Source organism: Anomaloglossus baeobatrachus, chromosome 4 (genome assembly GCF_048569485.1).
Source record: "Anomaloglossus baeobatrachus isolate aAnoBae1 chromosome 4, aAnoBae1.hap1, whole genome shotgun sequence".
Classification (NCBI taxonomy): domain Eukaryota; kingdom Metazoa; phylum Chordata; class Amphibia; order Anura; family Aromobatidae; genus Anomaloglossus; species Anomaloglossus baeobatrachus.
The window spans coordinates 392,063,477-392,090,027 of record NC_134356.1 but is presented as its reverse complement, the minus strand read 5'-3'; the positions used below and the strand labels follow the sequence as shown (position 1 = coordinate 392,090,027).

Sequence of the window (26,551 nt, the reverse complement as noted above, 5' to 3'; positions counted from 1 at the left end):
ATAAATAAAACATATATGTAGGTAATGTATCAGGTTTTATTTTATTAAGAATTTTTATAACTGGGGTATATAACCAATTAATAAGTATCTGTTGTTGTTGATGATAATAACAACAACAACAACAACATTATTAGAAATGACAGACTGGAAAATTCATGAAAAAAAAACAATTAAATACCGTATTTTTCGGACCATAAGACGCACTTTTTCCCCCCCAAATGTTGGGGGAAAGTGGGGGGTGCGTCTTATGGTCTGACTATAGGGCTGCGGCCGGGAATGTGGGTGCTGCGGTGGAGCGGGCCATCAGGGGCACGAGCAGGCTGCAGCAGCGCCTGCCGTGACCACGTGGGCCCGCTCATTACATATGCACGCCCATCCTCCCGCCCATTGTCTCTCAGCGAAACCGGCGCTGACAGGTGGGCGGGGTGATGGGCGGCTGGGTGCGCGCATAATTAACAGCCGGACGTGATCACCACTGGCAACTACAGCCTGGAGTGATCATGTGCGGCTGTATTCACTTCCCCCCGTGCATCATTATCAGCGCGGGGAGCAGTGAATCAGTGTACTCACCCGTCACCGCGTGTGGAGCCGTCCCCCTGCAGCATCGCGCGATGTCTTCCTGTCTATGCCGGTCAGCTGATCTGGACACTAGCGGCGCGCACAGCGATGACGTCATCGCTGTGCGCGCCGCTAGTGTCCAACAGCTCAGCTGACCGGCAGACAGGAAGACATCGATTCGCGATGCTGCAGACAACGGTGACGGCTCCACACATCTCACACAGCGGCGCTGCAGCTGAGACAGAGATCGGTGCTTCAGGGAGTGAGGAAAGGTGAGTATAAACGTTTATTTTTTTTTCTGTGCCACAGGCCATATACCAGGATGGGGGTATATCATGAGCAGGATGGATGGGGGGTATATCATGACCAGGATGGATGGGGGGTATATCATGAGCAGGATGGATGGGGGGTATATCATGACCAGGATGGATGGGGGGTATATCATGAGCAGGATGGATGGGGGGGTATATCATGAGCAGGATGGATGGGGGGGTATATTATGAGCAGGATGGATGGGGGGTATATTATGAGCAGGATGGATGGGGGGTATATTATGAGCAGGATGGATGGGGGGTATATTATGAGCAGGATGGATGGGGGGTATATTATGAGCAGGATGGATGGGGGGTATATTATGAGCAGGATGGATGGGGGGTATATTATGAGCAGGATGGATGGGGGGGTATATTATGAGCAGGATGGATGGGGGGGTATATTATGAGCAGGATGGATGGGGGGTATATTATGAGCAGGATGGATGGGGGGTATATTATGAGCAGGATGGATGGGGGGTATATTATGAGCAGGATGGATGGGGGGTATATTATGAGCAGGATGGATGGGTGGTATATTATGAGCAGGATGGGGGTATATGAGCAGGATCATATACAAGGTAGGAGGATCCTTACCAGAATGGGGTACCTTAGTAGAGAATTTGGGGACATTACCCCCATAACAGTGTCAGCAGCAGATCCTCGCCCCATAACAGTGTGTCATGACCATATTTTTTGGTTAAAATTTTATTTTCCTATTTTCCTCCTCTAAAACCAGGGTGCGTCTTATGGTCAGGTGCGTCTTATAGTCCGAAAAATACGGTAGTCAAATTATAAAAAGGAGTGTTTGTATGTTTATTACACATAACATTGACTGCACTATTGTATACAACAGTTCGCAGCAAATATGTATGCTATGCTGTAATATATTTTTTTTTCTTTTTAACACTGGAGCAATAGATTCCATAGTATCACATCAATCAAGAGCCTCACATTTATTGAATACATTGGAAACTCATCTCTCCACATACATCAAATATAAGCCATTTAACACAATATGAGTAGGGCTTAAAGTAGTACTGCTTTTTTATTAATAGCCTATCCTTCATATAGACCAACAGGCCATCAATATCTGATCTGTGGGGCTATGAAACCCAGCAACTCACACCCATCAGCTATAACCGTCAGCAGACAGAAATTTTCAAATGCCGCAAAAACATAGTAGTTTCATCATTTATATAGTAGCTGCGACTAGGATTTGTAAATCCATCCAATATTCATTTGAATAGAGTTGGGTCTGCAGTACCTGGTCAATGCTACTATAGTTTTCATGGATCTGTTAAGTTCTGAGATACTGTCAGAACACATGCCTGCTGTTGACACCAGTAACATCTGATCAGATAGTGTCACACTTCCACTGATTAGATATTGTTGGACGTCACAACGTGTAAAGCCTAGATGCGCCGATAAACGATCGCAAAAGCGGCGAAAATCGGTGATCTGTGTAGCGTCGGTCATTTTCATAATGTCGCACCAATAGGAGATACGATGTTGTTCCTCGTTCCTGCGGCAGCATACATCGCTGTGTGTGAAGCCGCAGAAGCGAGGAACATCTCCTTACCTGCCTCCACTGGCAATGCGGAAGGAAGGAGGTGGGCGGGATGTTTACGTCCCGCTCATCTCCGCCCCTCCGCTTCTATTGGCCTCCTGCCATGTAACGTCGCTGTGACGCCGCACGACCCGCCCCCTTAGAAAGGAGGTGGTTCGCCGGCCAGAGCGACGTCGCAGGGCAGGTGAGTGCGTGTGAAGCTGCCGTAGCGATAATGTTCGCTACGGCAGCTATCAAAAGATATTGCATGTGCGACGGGGGCGGGTACTATCGCGCTTGGCATCGCTAGCCGATGCTAGCGATGTCGCAACATGCAAAGTGCCCCATAATCCTATATATGTTGTCTATAGCAACACAGAAGTTACAAGTTTCGTACCTAAGAGCTGCAAGGTGATTGGATTTGTTATCAATAGTAACCTGTTTTTCTTTTGGACCGTTTTTAATAATCGCTCCCAGTAGATCTATAAAATATAGGTATGTGCACACAACCTACCATCATGTAAGGGTCATCTACGATAGGATATATGTAGTCTGTAGTTTGAACCAAAGAAAGGCCGCCATGTCTTAATGGGATGACGCATGTGTCCATACCAATACCTACAAAAAAAAAAAAAAAAAAATAGAAAACTGATGTTACATTCCTTATTAAAACACATTTTCTTCTTTAAAGGAAATGTGTCAGCAGGCTTTTGCTACTTCATCCGAGAGCAGAATAATGTAAAAGAGACTCTGGATCCAACATTGTATCAATTAGTTTACTGGGTGCAGGTTATCACACAGTTCTTCGATTTCCAATTCAACAGAGCTGAGAAAGATGCCTCCACCCACACCAGGCTCTATGTACATTGTCTACAGACAGTGAGTTGCTAATCAGTAGACGGGGCATGTTAGACTACCAAGCATGAGGCAATATAGTGAGCAATGAGAAGGTCCTGGTGCTTAAAAAAAAACAAAAAAAACATTGCAAGTTAGCAACAGCAGACAGCTTGATGAGATAATTACTTGAATTCTGTGATTTAGCCCCTATAGCGTGCGGTCTTCAGATTACATAGCAAAAGCCTGCTGATAGATTCCCTTTAAGAGCCATATTGTTATGTTTTCACTCACTCATTTGGATATATATTTTGCCATAGACTAAAATTCCTGATCCCCCCACCAAACATATAACAAACATGATGAAAAAAGATTTCAAAAGGGGGTTGTCCATTACTCAAGACAACCAATTTTCAATCAGCATGTTTGTCCCCGATAAAATTAAAACAATTATATGCGCCTCCGGTGCAGGCACTCACTCCCTTGGGGCTCGTGTGAAGTTGTTACATGTGATCCGTGCACCCAATCAGTGCTGGCTTTAGTCTGTCTGCCTTTTGACGTATCAAACTTCAAAAGGGAAGTGAGCAGCCAGCCGCAGCCCTGACATCTTCTTAATGTTCATTTTGTCCAAAGGCTGAGAGAAAGTAGTCAGCATTGATAGGGCGCAGGGTTCGCGTGATCTAATAAAGTCATGCGAGCCCTGGGAGAGCAAGTGCCGACACTGCTGAAAAGGCGACTGCACCGGAGGGGAGTATAAGGCGGGCTTTGCACACTACAACATCGCAGGTGCGATGTCGGTGGGGTCAAATCGAAAGTGACGCACATCCGGCGTCGCAGTCGATATCGTAGTGTGCAAATCCTTTTTGATACGATTAACGAGCGCAAAAGCGTCGTTATCATATCATCGGTGTAGGATCCGACATTTCCATAATGCCGGTGCAGCGACAGGTACGATGATGTTCCTCGTTCCTGCGGCAGCACACATCGCTGTGTGTGAAGCCGCAGGAGCGAGGAACATCCCCTACCTGCGTCTCGGCCGCAATGCTGAAGGACGCAAGTGGGCGGGATGTTTACATCCTGCTCATCTCCGCCCCTCCGCTGCTATTGGCCGCCTGCCGTGTGACGTCGCTGGGACGCCGCACGACCCGCCCCCTTAGGAAGGAGGCGGTTTGCCGTCCACAGCTATGTCGCAGGGCAGGTAAGTGCATGTGAAGCTGGCGTAGCGATAATGTTCGCTACGCCAACAATCACAAGATCCTCCAAAAGAGAGCCTCAGCACCACCAATGAATAATATAAAAACCACTGTGCCAAGTATCTAACAAAACATTGAAACAACAATTGATACAAAAAGGCACCAGGGTTCAGGATGATAAATAACAACTTGGCATGGACCTTGATTAGTGCGAATAATATACATTTTATTGTACATGGGGTGAAAAAACACTCACATTTAAAATCATTTAAAGGGAACCTGTCAGCAGAAATGTCCCCTAAAACCTAACAGATTCCCCCTCTGCAGCTCCTGGGCTGCATTCTATAAAGGTCCCTGTTATGATTGTGCCCACTTTCTGACCGAAAAAAAGTGTTTATAAAGTTGTACCTTTTTGGCTTCTGATTCTGTAAATCCGTCACGGGGGCGGGCTGCCTGATGGCCGTTATTCTGCCCCCTGGTCCTGTATGCCGCCCCCATCGCTGATTTCAATACTTCTGGACGCCGCCCACTGCTCCAGCCATCCCCGCGCATGCCCAGTGCCCATCTCTCGGGGATGAGCACTGTGCCCAGCGTCACCGCTGGTGACGTGCACGCAGGGTTAAGATTATGGGCGGTGCTGTGATGTTTATTCCTAAGCAACCGCCCATAATCGCGGGACCGCGCTTTCGGTGTAGTCACTGCTCCGCGCTCTTCCCATCTATTTCCTGCCTCGGGGCAAGATGGGAAGGAGGCGAAGTGAGGTCAGCAGCAGCGCGCTTGCGCAGAAAGAAGCAGGCCGAGGGGGAAAGCGCGGTCCCGCGATTATGGGCGGTTGCTTAGGAATAAACATCACAGCACCGCCCATAATCTTAACCCTGCGTGCACGTCACCAGCGGTGACGCTGGGCACAGTGCTCATCCCCGAGAGATGGGCACTGGGCATGCGCGGGGATGGCTGGAGCAGTGGGCGGCGTCCAGAAGTATTGAAATCAGCGATGGGGGCGGCATACAGGACCAGGGGGCAGAACAACGGCCATCAGGCAGCCCGCCCCCGTGACGGATTTACAGAATCAGAAGCCAAAAAGGTACAACTTTATAAACACTTTTTTTTGGTCAGAAAGGGGGCACAATCATAACAGGGACCTTTCTAGAATGCAGCCCAGGAGCTGCAGAGGGGGAATCTGTTAGGTTTTAGGGGACATTTCTGCTGACAGGTTCCCTTTAAAAACAGACATACAAAATACTGTTTCCTGCATGGTTCAAACCTGGCACATATTCAATAATTCAGGGAAAACATATATAATCCAAGATGGAGAATGGACTCTGTCCCCTAGGGAACTCTAAGTACTCTATATATGCATCCCATATACAATCAAGTGTGCCTGCATTGCACCTACTGGTTTTGAAAAGCCTGAAGACTACCACCAAGTAATATAAAATCACAGCTGAAATAGCCAGATTTAAGTCTAAATAACGACTATACAGGATTACCCAGGCAGCAATGCAAGGTGCAGGAAACTCAGTACAGGACCCGACGCGTTGCGCCAGTCAAGCTGGCTTCATCAGGAGACTTGCATTGCTGCCTGGGTAATCCTGTATAGTCGTTATTTAGACTTAAATCTGGCTATTTCAGCTGTGATTTTATATTACTTGGTGGTAGTCTTCAGGCTTTTCAAAACCAGTAGGTGCAATGCAGGCACACTTGATTGTATATGGGATGCATATATAGAGTACTTAGAGTTCCCCAGGGGACAGAGTCCATTCTCCATCTTGGATTATATATGTTTTCCCTGAATTATTGAATATGTGCCAGGTTTGAACCATGCAGGAAACAGTATTTTGTATGTCTGTTTTTAAAGGATTTTAAATGTGAGTGTTTTTTCACCCCATGTACAATAAAATTTATATTATTCGCACTAATCAAGGTCCATGCCAAGTTGTTATTTATCATCCTGAACCCTGGTGCCTTTTTGTATCAATTGTTGTTTCAACAATCACAAGATATCGCTGCTGCGACGGGGGCGGGGACTATCGCGCTCGACATCGCAGCATCGGCTTGTGATGTCGCAGCGTGCAAAGTACCCCTAAGAGTTGTTATTTTTAAAGGGGGCAAACATGAGGATTGAGAAATGGTTGTCTGAGAAGTGGACAACCCCTTTAATTTACCTTACGTACTGCGACGATACTAGTAAATGACTAATTTACAGTCACAGATTGCTAAGAAAAGAGATTTAGTGGTGGGGTTAGACCACCTGTGATCCCTTGTATAGGGGACACCTAATGTCATGGGGGCATGCCCAGAGTCTTCATTATCTATGTTTCAAATACTCAAAGAGTGCAGAGATGGGCACAAGACCATCAAGGACATAGCGTACTTTTATGGTGTTTTAGCAAATGCTTAACCCTACCATCTCCCAGGGTTGATATCCACTTTTTATTCAATACTCCTTAATAAGTCTATGGAATCTTCCCTCGCTCCTTTAAGGGAGAAGATGTGAGACAATTAATTAGAGTGGGAGCGGGCAATAATCTCACCCAAATTAGTTTCTTCCAATCACAATAAACATCTTAAGGGGGCTTTACACGCAACGATCTCTCTAACAATATGTCGTCGAGGTCACGGAATTCGTGACGCACATCCGGCGTCGTTAGCGACATCGTTGCATGTGACACTTATGAGCGAGTGCTAACGATCAAAAATACTCACCTAATCGTTGATCGTTGACACGTCGTTCATTTTCAAAAAAATCGTTGCTAGTGCTGGATGCAGGTTGTTCGTCGTTCCTGAGGCAGCACACATTGCTATGTGTGACACCCCGGGAACGACGAACAGCAGCGTTCCTGCGTCCTCCGGCAACGATGTGGGTGTGTTGTTAATGCGGCTGGTCTCCATCCCTCCGCTTCTATTGGCGGGCCGCTGTGTGCCGGCGCACGAACCTCCCCCTTAAAAAAAAAAAAAAAGAAGAGGTTGTTCGCCGCCCACAGCAACGTCGCTAGTATAGGATGTACACGTTACGCATCCTAGCGATATTGTGCGCCACGGGCAGCGATTTCCCAGTGACGCACAAACGACGGGGGCGGGTGCTTTCACGAGCGACATCGCTAGCGATGTCGCTGCGTGTAAAGCAGCCTTTACACAATTATACATCACACATAGGGTACATCACACTACGTCAAGACTAACTAGGTTTAATCCAGATCTAAATAAATGCCACAAATGTCATGCAGATCCTGGCTCTTACTTCTACCTCATTTTCAGCTGCCCGTGGATACTGGGTTTTAGGCTTAAGTTACACGGCATGAAAATCAGACCGAGTAGAATGCGATAAAACATCGCATTATACTCGGACCAATATTAGCCTATGTGTCCTCACCCATGAGCGATTATTTTCTCGGCCCCAATCGGACCGAGAAAACAATCGCAGCATGCTGCAGATGCAATGCGATCCTCTGTCTCTCGCACCCATTTAAGTCTATGGGGCGAGAGAAAGATTGCACTGCACTCGCATTATACCAGTTTACCGCGAGTGCAGGGCGAGAATGGCACTGAGCAGAGAGGGAGATAACTCACTCCCTCCCTTCCTCCGAGTCGGCCCGCCCCTCCTCAGCGCTGGCCCGCCCCACCTCAGTGTCGCCATCGCATGATCAGAACTCAGTCGCAGTGACATTCGAAAGACACTCGGCTCCAGCTGTGCTGCCAGCGTAAGCCGAGTGTCATGCAAGGATCACATTAGTCCCCGGCCTTAGGAGCAATAGATTAGATTCCTAAATGATATAAATGGGATCCCGACTGCCTTTCTTCCCCAAAAAAGTTTTTTTATTGATTTGAAAGCATGTGAGACAAAATAAATGCATCTGTTTTATTATTATTAATATTTATTTATAGAGCACCATTGATTCCATGGTACTGTACATGAGAAGGGGTTACATACAAAATACAGATATAGGCTATGTGCGCACTTACCGGATTTTGCCGCGGTTTTTCCGCGGATTTGCTGCATGTTTCGCTGCAGAAAATGTTCATAACATCTCTGCAGTGAATCACCAGCAAATCCTATGGAGAAAAAAAATCCTGTGCGCACTGGGCGGAATTTGACAGCTGCATGTTTTGCTGCGGGAATCCCGCAGCAAAAACAAGTGCATGTCACTTCTTTGCCGCACATCGCTGCGGGATTTCACTCCATTGACTCAATGTTAATCATGAAATCCCGCAGGGAATAACGCAGGCAGCAAATTCTGTGCGGTTCACTGCGTTTTGCTGCGTTATTCCTTGCGGTATTTCGCGGTTTACCTCCGGTAATGTGCATCGCTTGTCTGCGGTTTTGCAGGGACGTGATGTCATTACAGGAAGAGAAAGCCATGCAGAGAGTAAGCACACACAGATCACAGACACACACACATCACAGACATAGATCACAGACACAGACACATAGAACACACATAGAAAGAAAACGGAAATATAGAAAAAAAAAAAAAGAACGTGGGCTCCGCTGCATATTTACCGTCCAGCCGAGGTAAGCACACAGCGGCGGCCCGGTATTCTCAGGCTGGGGAGGGAGAGGGGCAGGGGTAATGTCCCCCGCCTCACTCCCCCTCCGGTAGCCGAGAATATCAGCCGCAGCTGCCCCGGGACTGTCGCATGCAATATGCGGCACTACCGGAGTGTCCTCGGCTCTTCTTGCCACCGTGTAGCAGTGGTGGCAAGGTAATACAAGGGGTTAATGGTGATGGGGGACCACCGCCATTAACCCCAGGCTTGATCATGGCAGCGTCTATGTGACAGCTGACATGATCAACCCGTAAGTAAAGTGAAAAAAAACACACACACCGAAAAATCCTTTATTTTAAATAAAAACAACAAGCCTCGTTCACCATTTTATTAACCCCCCCCAAACAAAGCTCCTGCGTAATCCACAGGTCCTGCGCTGCTTCCATCCAGCCGCGACTGTCACAGACACAGCGCTGAATGAATGCAGCAGACAGCAGAGGTAATTACCGGTCATTTCCCACGGCCGGTAATGTGAACTCACTGCCGACCGTGGGAAATGCAGCGATCTGTCATCTATCTATCTATCCCTCTGTCTGTCTATCTATCTATCCCTCTATCTATTCTTCTGTCTATCTACTATCAGAATTAAATGTATTTTTTTTTTTCTTCAATGTGCTTTATTGCATTGAAAGCAATAAAGCACATCCCAACCCGCACGCGGCAAAACCGCGGCAATACCGCGAACAATACCGCGGTAAAACCGCAGCAAACCGCATGCGGTTTTCGGGTGCGGTTTCCCGCGGTTTTTTACCGCGGGTGCGGTAATCTTTGAGAGCATGCGGAATTTACGCAAGGAAATTTCATTTCCCAGTGCGCACAGAGCCATAAGTTACTGTAGACAAACTGGTACTGAGGTGAGAGGGCCCTTCCCTTGCAGGCTTACATTCTATAGGATAATGGGGAGGAGAGAGTAGGTGTAGTGGGGGGTCAAGGCAGCTCCAGTGGTGGTGAGGCAGAAGCTCTGGCGGTGGTGAGGATGCAGCGTGGTCATTGAAGACTGTAGGCATTTTTTAAGAGATGGGTTTTCAAGTTCCGTTTGAAGCTTGCAAGTGTAGCAGTTAATCTGACGTGAGGGCAGAGAATTAGAGAGGATGGGATACTCGGGAGAAGTCTTGGAGGCAGTTGGATGAGGTACGGGAGATTAGTTCGGATATATATGAGAAGACAGCATATGGAATGTATTGTAGGTCAGTGTTAGTAGTTTGAATTATATATAGAACTACATGGTCCACTGCGCAAAATAAACAATTAGTATATAGCATAAGAAGCTACTGTATGCAGAAAGAGCAAGAATCAATATACAACAAGAGAAAAGACTGCATAAAAAGTGCACGCACAAATGACTAAAATAATCAAAACATTTTTATTATGAACAACTCACTAAAAAAAATTAAAAAAAAAACGTCACAAGGGTAGAGGGACGTGAACAATCACTCACGTACAATAAAGGTCTGAAGGGCACTCACATAAACCATACCAGGTACATAACCTATAGTGATTTGTAATGCACAAAAAGGTAAAACTCAAAGAAGATTCTGAGTACAAATTGGAATACACTATATAGCAATAAAGAGAGTTATACCAGCCAGGGCTGTGTGAGAAAAAAGGAAAAAGGTCCTACAATCAGGATAACAGTCATAGTTACTCAGATAATGACGGAGACCTGCCACTGCAGCAAGGTGCAGCAATGCATGTAGATGGGGGAATAAAGCCCCGGGGATAGGGTATGTGAGAGCACTACCAGCACTACATCGTCCCCGAGAAAAGTAACCCCACGCGTATCGCTGTAACAATACAGCTTCCTCTGAGGAAATGAATGGTTTGGGTGACTGCCCTCCAGACCATTACTGTACTTCAGTGATTGTTCACGTTCCTTTGACCCTTGTGTTGTTTTTAAGTGCTTTTAGTGAGTGGTTGTTCCCAATAAAAAAGGTTTTCATTATTTTAGTCATTAGTGAAGACTTTGACTTCATACAGTATACTATCAAATAAAGTAAATTAAGTGCTTTGTTCAGTGTATTTACCTGTCGAGAACCTACTAAAATCACTTCCTTGTATTATGATCTCTTTTCGATCTGTCAACACTGCTTTGTAAATTATGTTATCCTAAACACAAGCTTTAACTGAAACTTCCAAGTGATTGCAAGCTTGCTTCTAGTGTCGAGAATTTACTTTCAATTTCTCTACAAAGTTTCCGCAAACACTTGTTTTTTTCCTTCATAATAACGGCAGGCTAGAGAGGTTGTCCCACTAACAAAGTACACTTTAATAGATCTTGGAGTATTAATAAAAAGTTGTAAAACTGGACGTGTAAAAGAAAAAAAAAAGAAAAAAGTTCCCCTGCTATGTTCTGTGTAATGGCCGTGTCTGACTGCAGGAGCAGGGTTGACAAATACCACATCTCCTGGGCAGGGATGGCTGTATACTCGCTTATTATATATTACTTCTACTGAGAAAGATAGCGGCTCGCAGCTGCTGCTGAAGGGACACTTCTTGAGGTTACACAGGAGAGTTTTTACGGCATCATCAGTGTCTGAACTCATAAATGAAGACAGTGACTTATGAGGCTCCAGTGGCTGCTGATCTTGTACCAGGTTTCCCTGAAAATAAGACAGTCATATTTTTTTACCCCAAAAATGTGCTAGGGCTTATTTTCAGGGTAGGCCATACTCTCGGACAGGGTAGGCCATACTCTCGGACAGGGTAGGCCATACTCTCGGACAGGGTAGGCCATACTCTCGGACAGGGTAGGCCATACTCTCGGACAGGGTAGGCCATACTCTCGGACAGGGTAGGACATACTCTCGGACAGGGTAGGACATACTCTCGGACAGGGTAGGACATACTCTCGGACAGGGTAGGACATACTCTCGGACAGGGTAGGACATACTCTCGGACAGGGTAGGACATACTCTCGGACTGGGTAGGACATACTCTCGGACTGGGTAGGACATACTCTCGGACTGGGTAGGACATGCTCTCGGACTGGGTAGGACATGCTCTCGGACTGGGTAGGACATGCTCTCGGACTGGGTAGGACATGCTCTCGGACTGGGTAGGACATGCTCTCGGACTGGGTAGGACATGCTCTCGGACTGGGTAGGACATGCTCTCGGACTGGGTAAGACATGCTCTCGGACTGGGTAGGACATGCTCTCGGACTGGGTAGGACATGCTCTCGGACTGGGTAGGACATGCTCTCGGACTGGGTAGGACATGCTCTCGGACTGGGTAGGACATGCTCTCGGACTGGGTAGGACATGCTCTCGGACTGGGTAGGACATGCTCTCGAACTGGGTAGGACATGCTCTCGGACTGGGTAGGACATACTCTCGGGACTGGGTAGGACATATTCTCGGACAGGGTAGGACATATTCTCGGGGAAACACAGTTGGGGGTAACTAACTTTATTTTAGCTGCATGGACATTTCATTATTGAACCGCAACTAGGGCTCATTTTCGAGGTAGGGCTTATATTTAAGCTTTATGCCGAAAAGGCTGAAAATTCATGCTAGGGCTTATTTTCAGGGTAGAGCTTATTTTTAGGGAAACACGGTATGTCACTGTCTTGATTTATGAGGAGCTCAGGACTTGACTGGTGATGCAGTTCCATCACTTCTGATAAGTGAGTATACAATCTTCCCTGTCCAGGAGATGTGGTATGATCAGACCAGATTCCTGTATACAGAGCTCTGCATTTAGCAAACTGGTAAATCTGCAGCAATGAAAGGGATTTCATCAAAACTACAGCAAGCAGCCCAGTAAGTGATACATCAATGGTATCAGAGTCTCTTCCCCTACATCATGCTGTTCTCAGATTGGGTAGCAAAAACACTGACACCCATAACGATCAGCGAACAGATGTAAACTGCGTATGGAACAGAATGTCATAGCTCAATATACTGTATTTTCTCTTGTAATGAGTTCCTATTCAAGTATGCATGGTATATAGTTTTATTTTTTCAAACAGAAAAACTGCCAGTGTACCAGACTGAATGGGGTTTACATTAAAGCGAATCTGTGAGAAGATGCATGCTGCATGAACCACAAGTGCACAGAATCAGAGACATTGTAAAAAGGTATATTTTATGATGAACCACTGTAGCAGTTCAGAGAAAAAAAATACTTTAAAAATGGGGATGGTGACGAGAGACTTGACAATCATGCAATATGGGGTGAAGCTGGCCGGGACATACATCTGTGACTAGTCTTCCCATTTACCTAGTCCCTGAGCAACAACGGAGCTGGTCTCTGTTTCATGCTGCTCATGGTTCAAGCCTGAATCATCTGGCAGGTTCCCTTTAAAGGGAACCTGTCAGGTGCAATATGCACCCAGAGCCACAAGCAGTTCTGGGTGCATATTGCTAATCCCTGCCTAACTGTCCCTGTATACACTAGCATAAATAAAGAGATCTTTAGATAAAGTATTTCCAAAGATCTTACATCATATGCTAATGATCGTGCGGATTAGTCCCCTGGGTGTTAGTTCCCCTGGCTAGTCACCCCATTAGCTTGTTAGTACGCTCCTGTGGGTGTGCTAATATGCTAATGAACGCCAGCGTCAGAGGATGACATCACTCACCTCTCCGCTGCCATCACCACCCGACACTGGATTTCAGCTCAGAGCGCATGACCCCGGAGTTTTGGTCATGCTCTCTATGAAGCTGGCTTCAAACTGAAGTAGTGCGCATGACCCAAACTCCGGGGCAATGCGCACTGAGCCAAAATCCAGCGTCGGGCGGTGATAGCAGAAGAGAGGTGAGTGAGATCTTCCCTTGATGCTGCACATTCATTAGCATGTTAGCACACCCACAGAGGAGTACAAACATGCTAACGGGGCCGACTAGCCAGGGGAACGAACACCCAGGAGACTAGTCCCCTCGCTCATTAGCATACGATAAAAGATCTTTAGAAATACTTTTTCTACAGTTCTCTTTATCTATGCTAGTGTATACAGGGACAGTTAGGCAGGAATTAGCAATATGCACCCAGAACTGCTCGTGGTTCTGGGTGCATATTAGACCTGACAGATTCACTTTAACATTCAGAGTACCAGTTAAAAAGGTTTTTCCAATTTAAAGAACAAAGCATTTTTATATAGCCATTTAGGGACTTATGAGATAATAGAGGAAGGAATGTCACTTCAATATAGTCAATAGAGGACCTATTCTGTCCTGCATTACACATTCAACCAATGTGTAATGCAGAACAGAAAAGCGGACCCCAAATTTTGTCAGTCATAAAATAAGAAATTACCCCTACCCATATCCTGCTCTGGCTCTCCACCGCTGCTCCACTCTGTGTTTTGGCTGCAGTGCTGACATCACATTGACAGCTTATATTACCACTGCTGCCAATTACTGAACTCGGGAGCTCTGTGAATGAAGTACGGTAGAAATGAGCCACTGTGTTCAGCGATTGGTTGCAGTGGTAATGTGGGCTACGGACATGACACCACCACTGCAGAGGAAAGAAAGAAAGAAAGAAAGAAAGAAAGAAAGAAAGAAAGAAAGAAAGAAAGAAAGAAAGAAAGAAAGAAAGAAAGAAAGAAATTAGAATTGGTGCAGAGCAGTTGCAAAACCAGAGTTGGACTTACAAATCAAACCAGGCATAAACTAGACTTTACGAGAGTTAAACCCACAAGATAGCAGATAGCTTGCTGAATGCAGTCGGTGGACGCTGGGACCCCACTGATCTGGAGAATGGGTGTCACGCTATTTGAAACTCTAAAATTACCAACTTCCGGAATCAGAGGAAGAGGATATGGGTCTCGGATGGTAATCCGATTAAAGGGAACCAATCACCAGGATTTTCGTATATAACCTAAAGCCAGGGCTATACTGGCACTATCAGGCTGATTCTCTACATACCATTAGTGATCAGCTTGGATGTTTAGGCTTCAAATCCAAAAAAGTAAACTTTAAAAAATCAGCAGCTTCTTGAGTGGAATTTGCAACTGAGCAGATAATATATGGGTGGGTATTCATATGGATTCCCGCCCCCCTGCTGCCTGTTCCTCCCTCTCTGTTCACTATGGTATTATACAAACAAATCACTTTGCTTAAGGACCTGTGTGAGGTCATACTCATGTGACCAGAAGGGGTGGGGCCTCAGCCAACAAAGCTGGATCCCAGATCACATGGGTATGACCTCACCACAGGTCATTCAACAAAGTGAGTCATTTGTATAATACCATAGAGAACAGAGAGGGAGGAACAACAGGCAGGGGGGCGGGAATCTATATGAATCCCCACCCATATATTATCTGCTCAGTTGCAAATGCCACTCAAAAAGCTGCTGATTTTTTAAAGTTTACTTTCTTGGATTTGAAAACCTGAACATCCAAGCTGATCACTAATGGTATGTAGATAAGCAGCCTGATAGTGCCAGTACAGCACTGGCTTTAGGTTATATACGAAAATCCTGGTGATTGGTTCCCTTTAAATTCCAGATAACCCAAACAAGGGCGGAGACCCCCATCCTTCTCATTAAAGAAGAATTACCCTGCCGCCAAGGGCAAAGAGGAGGATCTAATATGTCCGTTCTCTAGACTCTCAGCAATGTAATCTTTCATGGCTTGTCTCCTTGAGCCACAAAGATTATACAGTCTGGACTTGGAAAGTTCTGCTCCAGGAAGCAGATTAATGGGACAGTCCTATACACGATGGGGAGGTAAATCCTAAAATCTTCTCTCTGAAAATACATCCTCAAAACCAGAGAAAAATGCAGAGTGCAGAGAGAGAAGTGTTCAGGCAATTATCAAGGCAGTAATTTCCCCACTCCACAATTTTCCTGGATTGCCAATCCACTACAGGATGTTTCACCAACCACGGTAGACTCAGAACAATAGGAGTTGGAAGGTCCTCCAGGATATAACAGGAAATTACTTCAAAATGCAGGTGTCCTACCCTCAGTCTTCTATGATGTACAATCTGTGTCAGGCATATCTGAGCAAGCGGCACATTGGCATAAATGGAGATGGGATTAGTTACCATACTACAGGTAAACCCAAGAGTCCTTACAAACTGAGCATCCACCATGCTGACTCCTGCTCCACTGTCCACAAACAGAATTTTTTTCAGTCCTGCTCTCTAGCCCACCTCTGCTGTCAGGAGAAACCGAGAATTACATGTAGAAGACCGAAGACCACACACACATATACACACACACACACACACACACACACACACACACACACACCTCGATTGTCCACTCCCACACCATCAAGGGTCAGCCGAGTCCCAGATGTTCCTTTTTGTTTAGGAACCATGGAGCAGACTCCAATAAAATGACCTTTTTACCAGAAAAAAAAAACAAAAAACAAACCAACCCCTTTTTCTTGCAGATCTCAGCAGAAGCATGCAAAATAGTGACTCCCCCCTAGCTGCATGGGCTCCTGCAAACCCATGAGTGATGATTCACCCTCAGATCACCCCTGGCAATGGGATGTTGCTACGACAGAAGGTCTTTAGGGAAAGCAGTCTAACTAGTCTATCTCAGAAACGTCAATCCACATGTCTGGCTAAGGACATGGCAGCCTCCAAGGTCTAAGGGATCTCATAAATCACCAAAGCATCCTTCAAACTTTTTGATAGAAGCCAATTTTATCTGGGACTAAGAGAAGGGTCATTCCACCTGGTGTCGGTGGCCCATCTGCGTAATTCTGAACAACAAGTCTCCACTGACCGATCTGTCTGCTGGAGGCGACGCAGCCTAGACGCAGCCAAGGAGACTTGGCCAGGATCAGCAACAATGAAACCAAAGGCCTCAAAAAATACATCCAGCGACCGGAGGCATCCAGTGCCATGTGGAAAAGAGGAAGCCCAGTATTGCAGATCCCCCTGCAAGAGTGAGATCACAATTCCCACCCGCTGCTCCTCATCCCTGGAGGAGTATGGCTAAAACCTAAAGTACAATTTACAGGCCTCTTTGAACACCAAAAATTTGTCTATATCCCCTGAAAAAATGTCTGGTAGAGATATCTTAGGCTCTGGGTAGGCCTGTCTACCCGCAGAATCCACCAAACTAGCAGTCTGTAACCACTGCGGCTACTGAACAGCTAAGGCCTAAGCCACACGGCAAGAAAAACAGTGCGAGTGGAGTGCGATAAAACATCGCATTCCCCTCGGACCAATTCTAGCCTGTGTGTCAGCACACATGAGCGATTATATTCTCAGCCCTAATCGGACCGAGAAAACAATCGCAGCATGCTGCGGCTGTAATGCGAGACTCTTTCTCTCGCACCCATTCAAGTGAATGGGGAGAGAGAAAAAAAAAAAAAAAAATCGCACTGCACTCGCGGTACACCGGTGTACTGCCAGTGCAGTGCAAGAATGGCAATAGCCGGCTACGCAGGAGTGAAGGAGATAAATCCCTCCCTCCCCTCCTGAGAGCCACCCCGCCCCCCGCAGCTGAGGTCTGCTCGCACGAACGGACCTCAGTTGCAAGGACACACGCATGACACTCGGCTCTGCTGTACTGCCAGCACGAGCCGAGTGTCATGCAAGGGGATCGCAGTAGTCCCCGTGTGGCCCCAGCCTAACTGAAAGTCTGCTACCTTCAGAGAAAGACCCTGAAGATGCTCAGCTAGATAAGTGACGGTAGTCGGGACCCATGGGGAAGGGGGGGCCCTGCCCGTCAGTTTTGTTTCCCCCCCAGGGTACGGATTAGATGAGTGTTTAGTCAACCCCACTAAGTTCTAAAAAATACACAGGGGAAAGTAAACACGACTTATCTCCAGATGACTCAGGGGGAGGAATTGCAAAAACAAAAGTTTCTCCAGATGAAAACATGCCAATGGTTTCCACTGAAGACTAAAAGGTTATTAGACCTATCACCAGCACAGAGTAAAGGCCCAGTCACACACACACACAACGACTTACCAGCAATCCACACAATGATTCGACCTGATAAGGATCGCTGGTAAGTCGTTGGGAGGTCGCTGATGAGATGTCAAACAGTCAGACCTTACCAACGACGCAGTAATGATACAGGTCGCAGTAGCGAACTCTATAACGATCTCGGCAGTCATTGGGACCCTGTCACACAGTGTCAAACACAGCGATGTGTCCTGCCCAGCAGGACATCGCCTTTGAAGAAAATGGTCTGGATCATTCTGCAACGACTAGCGATCTCACAGCAGGGGCCTGATCGCTGATAGGTGTCACACATAACGAGATCGCTGGCAAGATCGTTGCTGCGTCACAGAAACTGTGACTCAGCAACGATCTCGTTAGCGATCTCATTATGTGTGACGGGGCCTTTAGTGGGAATGAGGATATTTAAAACACAAAAGGGAAGTGCTACAGATTAACAGCTGAAAAGGTGAGGAAATTTGCAGGGTACTAAAGAGATTGGCATAAATCCCAAGCAGGAAAAAAGGGGAACATCAGAGAGCAGCTTGTGTAGCCAAACGCTGCGTCCTTCTACAGATGAAAACTACAGGTCTGTGTCTGTTATGCGTGACACACCCGTGACAATTGGGCTATGAAATGCATTTCACTCTGGTCTATGACACTGGAGACAACCAAATATAGAGCTCAGCAGTCCCATAGACATTGATCGCTGCTTCTTCTGTCTGTGTTTTGGCCGCAGAGCCCACACAGGACTCAGGGATATTAAAGCACCACTCATGTGGTTTTTTTTCAATGCTGGAGTAGTGTTTTAAAGGGAACCTGTCAGGTGCAATATGCACCCAAAACCACAAGCAGTTCTGGGGCATTCAGATTGGTCACAGCGAACACAGGTACGTGCAGCACCTCTGGTGACGCAGCATTAAATAGCATGTTAGCACGCCCCTAAGAGGGCGGACTAGTTGGGGGATATCCGTGATGGGAAAAAAAAAATTCCATCAACTTAGTCCCAAAATATTTTCTTAAAACTTGTAAGTTTAATTTATAAGTTTAATTCAGAATATTAAAAACAGACATACATGTTAAAAAAGAACATGAACAGCCAGTTGGGGGATATAACGCCCAGGGGACTAGTGCCCTCACTCATTAGCATATGATATAAGATCAATAGATAAGAAATACTTTTTCTAAAGATCTCTTTATGCTAGTGTATACAGGGACGGTTATACAGGGATTAGCAATATGCACCCAGAACTGCTCGTGGTTCTGGGTGCAGATTGCACCTCACCGGTTTCCTTTAAATCCAAAGTCGCCTGCCTCAAGCGTTAAACTTACTGTTTTCATACTTTTTGGCTCCGCTCTAGTCCCACAGCGCCATCTTTTTACTACCTTATCACTATGGGGGGGTGGTGTTAGTTAGAAGTTACATCACAAGTTCTCGATGCAATGCTAAAAGACTGGAACTAGGCTCTCATGGAGATGCATTGATATCGGACCTCCAGTGCACTCCATGAAACACTAGAGCTGTTGGTCAAAAATCCCCGGAAACCAACTCGATGGAGGTAGAAGATGAAGCTGCCAGAAGGTGAGTATAGTACAGGGGTAAAGGGACTTTGATTTAAAGCACCACTCCAGTGGTAAAATTTAAAAAAACATAATAAAAAAAAAAAAAAAACAAACACATACAGAACGCTGGAGTGGTGTTTTAAGTACTATCTAATTTTCTCAAAAGAAGTTCTATCAATTGGGGACCATTCTTTCTTTCTTGGTGACAGAGATCCCTTTAATACAGATGAGGTGAGAAATAGAGCTATGCAACTGCTGTTACAGAACTCATTGCCATGTTATAAGTTTCTTACATTACTGATAATTTTGGGAGTTTTCTATTGGCTCTTTACAAAATAAAAAAGGGAATGTTTTCTCCATTACAATCATTGTATACAGGAAGCTTTAAAGTCATATATAGGTTAAGAAAAAAACAAAACAAAACCCACTTACTTAAGCTATGTTCTCACCACATCTGGCGTATACCCTGGGAAAATCTGACAATTTGTGTCAGACTTCAATGGACCAGAAAACACATTCTCTCCTTCTGGCATATGTCTGGCCATGTGTGTTGATGCACCTTTATTCAATAGTATTGGAGAGCATACAGTTGACTACTGGGATATAAACCAGATTTACAAACCAAACGTGGCATGAACAAGATAGCTTGTTCTCTGTGTGTGTGTACCTCCGCGATCCAGAGAGTAGGGCTCTGAAATGCTCTGGTCTATGACAATGCCGGAGACAGCCACACAGAGCACGGATGTCCCATGGAGCCTAGATGAATCCACTGCTCCATTCTAACAAGTGATTTCACCATCCTTTCCCTAGATCGGTGTGGGTCGGGTGATAAGCATTTGCTAACATGGATATAACCTTTTAATGGTAGAGTTTAGGAACTGTGACCTAAGCCAAGCTTTTCTCAATTGGGCTAGGTTCATATTACTACAGTGCTCTATGTGTACTGTCAGAATCCCAAAAAACTGAACTCTGACGAGAACTGTTAGATAGTCATTCACTTGACTGAAGCCAACAAGAGTCAATGTGTACCTTGTCTGGCCTTTGTCTGTCACGGGTCACAGACAGTCATGTGGTTTCTGGTCATAGAAGGTCACAGTGTTTGGGTGCGCAGAATGCTCCCTGACTTTCCATTGTCCCTGCTGTCAGTATTCATTGGTATAGGTAGCTTTCCTGCTGGACTCATCTCCCTCCCTTTTGGACCCAGCAGGAGCTCGCCTTCAACCCAGGTGTTTAAATACCCCTTCCTTCCTTAGACTGGCACTGGTGATATTAATCAGTTAATTCAAGCCTCAGTTGCAAGCGGGTGGCTTGTACTCCTCTGTTGTATTGTTGCTGAAATCTTTACTGAACTTCTACCCGAGTCATCTGTAGATAAGTAGTTCATGCATTTTCTCCCTTTGTGTCCTCCTTGTGTCTTCTATAGTATTTAGTGGGGTTGACGTAGAGCTCATTCCATCCGTTCCATCCGTTCCATATTTAGGACCCAGCACTATGGATACCTAGGGTCAGGTATCTGGCTCAGAGCATAGGTGCGAATCCTATCTAGGGTGGTGAGGGTCCCCAGGGACTAGCAGTAGTTTTGGTCAGGGGTCACCATCTTCCCCTTCCCTAGACACAGGTTTTCCTTCCCTTCAGCTGTTCGCTTGGTACTTCCCCTGTACCAAGAGTGACATTGTCCAAGTAGTATGCGCCTTTCTCAAATATGCTCATATATGTGTCAAACCACGAACACTGCCAGGACGATGAGGCAGACAGTGTCCCCAGTTTTGCCTCTTTCACAAGAATGGCTCTGTTGGGTTTCACCTCAGAAAACCATTTTTCAAAAAATCCGACAAACCCCTGACACAGTGATGACATAGTGGTGGAGAACACTGAATAAGTGTGAACATAGCCTCACTTGGTTCTTCAAAACTGAACAGAGTGTAGAAGAACAACGTCTCTGTTGTAGTAAACATGCTTGTATAAAAACACATAAGTGGAGAACTTCTTTAGCTATGTTAGTTTCTGGCTTTTGTACATGGAGTACACGGATGAACAGGTTCTCTAATCCACATCAGGCTGCACTAACCTCTTGGCATAAAGCCACACATATCCTGTTTCTTTTCAAGACTGCTCTACAGGTAATCTTTACTTTGTTTGCATCACTGTGCAAATACCTCCGAGAGCTCTGACCAACAAAGTTCCTGCATAGACAGATGGTTCTCATTTCTGCTGATAAAGACGTACAAGGCAATCACAAGGGTCTCCTCGTACAGTACAAAGAAGATGGGTCATTACCCCAAACCATGTGATTGAGTATTCTTTTTTATAACAATCTTCCTTGCCTTTTACCTAACTCCCTAAATAAGTCTAAACAAGTCACAGTTTAGTCCTTACACAGAGTCATTGAGCTTCATAGATAAAAACTCATAGCAATCCATTATGCTTCCATACTCATTCCTGCAGGGTAAAGGTGGAAATGCAAGATGTGCTCTGTCTGGCTGCTACAGACACTTATTAGAACAGTATATGGTTAATAAAGCTGAAACACAAGTTAGGAAAACTCATGCAAATACAAAATTTCATTAAATAAAAAAAAAAGGTATCATTTCTCTAAGGGCCTCTTGGTCCAAATTATCAGCATACACTATTTTTCTTTTGAAGTAGGATTGCAGATCTTAAAAGGAGATTGTGATGGCTTAAAGCCTGGCAACAAGAACAAGATGATAGAGGAAAAGCTGAAATTCCTCCTCTCGGTTGTGCGCATCAGGCATAATTACAGAGGAATCAATCTTCACTTGCAATTCCTACATACTCTTACAAAAGAGGAACTTCAGGCTGTAGAGCAAAAAATGTATAGTCTGCAAGACTTTATAGAAGCTCCTGAAACCGTCTTATCTAGTAGAGATCTGCAGAGCTAAAGGGATTGTCCTGGACCCAAGAAGAACAAGACAAAGCAAAAATAAAAAAATCAACAACACAATTCTCTATTCAGTGTGAAGACCTTTCCCAACTTCATATTAATGCTTCTTGGACCCCTGAATGTTAATCCTGCTATTGAAATAGCCAAAATGAGGGCAGTAAACAGAGGATTTGACAGGTGTAAAGTCACAAAGATACTTTATGTGGAGATGACCATATGGAGAACAAAGCCAGCAAAGTTCCTCAGCAACACAAAAGTTTTTGATCTTTTTTTTATTTATTTTCTAAAGTGACCGCGCGGCACTCAAGGTGAAGCAGTCACTTTAAAAACAATAAATAAGGATTGGTTTCCACTCACAAACCCCAGCAATCAGGTGGTTTCCAAAACGTATTCTCAAAGGTGCTGTCAAGGACAGACGCTGTAAGGCTATGTGCACACGTGTGCGTAATTCATGTAGTTACGCTGCGCTTTGTAGCGCAGTGTAACTGCATGCGTCCTGCGTCCCCTGCACAGTCTATGGAGATTGTGCAGGGGCCGTGCGCACGTGGCGTTTTAGAGCGCAGCGATTCGGCTACTGCCGAAGCGCTGCGTTCTAAGAAGTGACATGTCACTTCTTCCGTGCGCTTTGCCGGCAGCCCCTGCTCTGTCTATGGGAGGAGCTGCAGTCAGAGCGCATGGAATCGGCTTTTTTTTTTTTTTCACTATGGACATTTCTGCAGCGATTTAAAGCGCACATGTGCTCTTCAGATCGCTGCAGAAATTTCTGCAGTGACTGTACGCAACGTGCACACATAGCCTAATCGATGTTTCCACTTAGGAGCTCGTTCCAACAGTCCACCAATAACTCCTTATCCTTTTTGGCAGATGGTAGGCTATTAAAACCAGCGTCTAAGTGAAGAAAAATTGATTGCAGGGTCATTCTCAGACAACGCCTTTGGGAATACACCTTAGAAACCACCCGATCGCAGGGGATTGTAAAGTGAAACCATTTAGGCCAGAGTCACACTTGCGAGTGCCTCGCGTGTAACTCGCGCGAGTCTCTCATTGAATCACCCGGCATGGACTCACACTCTCAGGACAGGAGCATCTCAGCTGCATAGACATACATGCAACTGACCCGCTCCTGTCAGGAGAGTGCGAGTCCGTGCCGGATGATTCAATGAGAGACTCGCGCGAGTTACACACGAGGCACTCGCAAGTGTGGCTCTGGCCTTAGATTGTGTCCTATTGAGTGTTGAGGGGTTACTTTTAAACACTTCTCAAATTGACCAGTCATTCCTGAATGAGTATTATTTGCATGGAGTAATGCTGTCAAACAGAAATAGGGGAAAATACTGTGTAGGTACTAAGGGCCAATACTTAGGATTGATGGAGCGTCAACACCCAGCATCGTAACCGATCAGCAGATATTATTGTCTCAGCAACTGGCTCTACAGTGTAAAGAAGCCAAACAGCACAGCTCTGTGCACTGTGAAGTTTCCATTCTTGGGTGCTACAGCTCAGCTCCTAATCACTTACATAGGACCTGAGCTGCAGTACCAAACAACGGTCACTACACCGTGTAAGAAACATCTGGGAGCCACCAGAGTTGCAAACAGCTTATCGGTCGAGTTACTGGGTGTTGGACCACACCAATGTGGTATAGTGGTCCCATCCTTGGGAAAGGCCATCAATATGAAACTAACAGATAAACCCTTTAAAAGGATAGACAATCACATATCATCACTACTTACCCAACCTTGGCATAACTGCCCCAAGAAACTGCTCATCTTCCTGGAAGTGATTCTCTTGCAAGGACTCCAGCAGTTTTTGCAGGACATCCTGGGGGACTTTGCAACCGGTGCCTTTAAGCTCTGCGAAGCGAGTCAGGCGGAAGTTTTTATCAAGCTCATAACTTTCTGGATTGAAGGACTCCCGGACAGACATGTTTTACAGACTGATTTACGTCAGTTTGTTGTTTAGTGAACAAATGGGTTGGCTCCGTTCTGGATTAACCTAGTAGGAGAAATTCAGAAGAAATGACATGTAACAGTGCTGTAGTTCTAGAATTGATAGGACAAGACAAGCAGTCACTTGGCTGTAAATATTTCATTATTAATAAAAATAAATACAACATTCACAGATATTTCAGTATTCCATCCAAAATGGGTTCCACATTACCAGTGCCAAATCGCTGTAAGAAATGCGCCACCATAAATCTTTAGGTAGCCACTAGTTTTTGAGGAATCGAGACAGAGCCTTCTGTCAGGGAACCTTTGATAGGGACCATTTGCATTGATATGATGCACCTTTGGCCAAGCACTCTGAAGCCCGATCTCAGTGTAAATTCTGTCTTTTTTGTTTTATTTATTTGTGGCAAATATCTGCTGTGTTTAACCACCCTCAAGGACTGGGCGATTTTTTGTCTTTTCCTCCCCTTCTTCCTAGAGCCATAATTTTTTAAGTTTTCCATCGAAATAGCCGCATGAAGGCTTATTTCTTGCAGGACGAGTTTGTACTTTAGGATGGCACCATTTTATCATATGATGTAGTGGTAAGGGGTGGGGCGGGGGGTGTTACAGTGGAGACATTTTTTTTTTGGCTATAGCAGTCATTTTAAAATAAAACTGACCTGGCAGTGTGATTCTCCAGGTCTGTACAATTACGTACAACCCAACATGTATAGCTTTCGTTTTCAGTGGTGTAAAAAAATCATTTATTTTATATTTTGAGTGATCTGACATTTAACAGCAGCGATACCAATATGATGGGGGGGGGGGGGTACCGAAATTGTTTTGTTTTCAATGGGACAAAAGGGGGGGTGATTTGCACTTGTGTTTTTGTTGTTTTTTTTTTGTTTTTTTTTAACAGTTTTTACTAGCCTTGGGGAATTTAAAGCTGGGATCATCAATTGCTTGTGGTATACAAAACAGCGAATCAGCATCAGAATCACGTGACAGGAGCGCCGATGAGAGAAGGGAATGACGCACCCCGCCCAACCCCAGTGCATGTTAAATCGCCCTGTCAGAGACTGACAGCGAGATTTAACTGGTTAATAGTTGTGGGCAGATCTCTGTTAGGCTAGTTTCACACATACAGCATTTCGCTGGCTTTGGCACACTCCAGTACAGTGTACAATGGCATCGCGGCACCTCCGGTCACATGATCCGGTCACACGACAGCATGTGACCGGAGGTTGTCGCGATGCCATTGTACAGTATTAACACTGTACCGGAGTGTGCCGGATCCGGCGCAATGCCAGGTGTGTGAAACTAGCCTGAATCACAAGTCGGCCGTTCAGATCAACCGACGTGCAGGGAGAGATGCATTCAAAAGTTCAGAATGCGATTAACTTGCAGGTTAACCCCTTATCTGCAGGCTAATAGCATTTTTCCACATGACAGGTTCCCTTTAAATCTAAGTCCCCTGCCCCCAGTCCTATACTCACCTACAAGCAGCTTCATCTTTTATCACTGTCGCTTTGGTTGGTCCCTGGAGATTTGTGACCTGCCGGAAGCTCCAGTGTTTCATGGAGCGCACTGGGGGCCACAACACAATACAACTCTACGAGAGCCCCATTGTGGCTTCATAGGGTTGTATGGAGAGATTTAGGGGCCCTTTGCACACTACGACATCGCAAGCCGATGTTGCAATGCCGAGCGCGACAGTCCCCGCCCCCGTCGCAGCTGCGATATCTTGTAATAGCTGCCATAGTGAAAATTATCGCTACGGCAGCTTCACATGCACTTACCTGCCCTGCGACGTCGCTCTTGCCGGCGACCCGCCTCCTTCCTAAGGGGACGAGTCGTGTGGCGTCACAGCAACATCACAGGTGGCCAATAGAAGCGGAGGGGCGGAGATGAGCGGGACGTAAACATCCCGCCCACCTCCTTCCTTCCACATTGCCGGCCGGGACACAGGTAGGAGATGTTCCTTACTCCTGTGACTTCATACACAGCGATGTGTGCTGCCGCAGGAACGAGGAACAACATCTTACCGTCACAGCAGCCAAAATAATGAAAATGACCGACACACCACCAATCATGCGATACCGACGCTTTTGCGCTCGGTAATCGTAGTTAAAACGATTTATACACTACGATGTTGAGAGCGACGCCGGAAGTGCGTCACTTTCGATTTGACCCCACCGACATCGAACCTGTGATGTCGTAGTGTGCAAAGGGCCCCTTAGATGTAACCTCTGACCTTCGGCCAGTCAGAAGTCACAGTTGGGACTGGAGCAGCGCCGAAAAAGCATA

General features: G+C 45.7%; 1 protein-coding gene across 5 annotated transcripts in view; it reads right to left on the bottom strand.

The window, feature by feature from the left end:
• The window catches only part of SEPHS1 (selenophosphate synthetase 1), a 94,710-nt gene that overhangs the window by 35,322 nt on the left and 32,837 nt on the right, over positions 1-26,551 (bottom strand). For all 5 annotated transcript variants that reach the window (XM_075345259.1, XM_075345261.1, XM_075345263.1 and 2 more), the window contains 2 exons: positions 24,047-24,308; positions 2,933-3,036 (listed from right to left, as the gene is read on the bottom strand). In XM_075345259.1, the coding sequence (XP_075201374.1) occupies positions 2,933-3,036; positions 24,047-24,239 (297 nt within the window). In that variant the 5' untranslated portion in view covers positions 24,240-24,308. The remainder of the gene's footprint in view (positions 1-2,932; positions 3,037-24,046; positions 24,309-26,551) is intronic.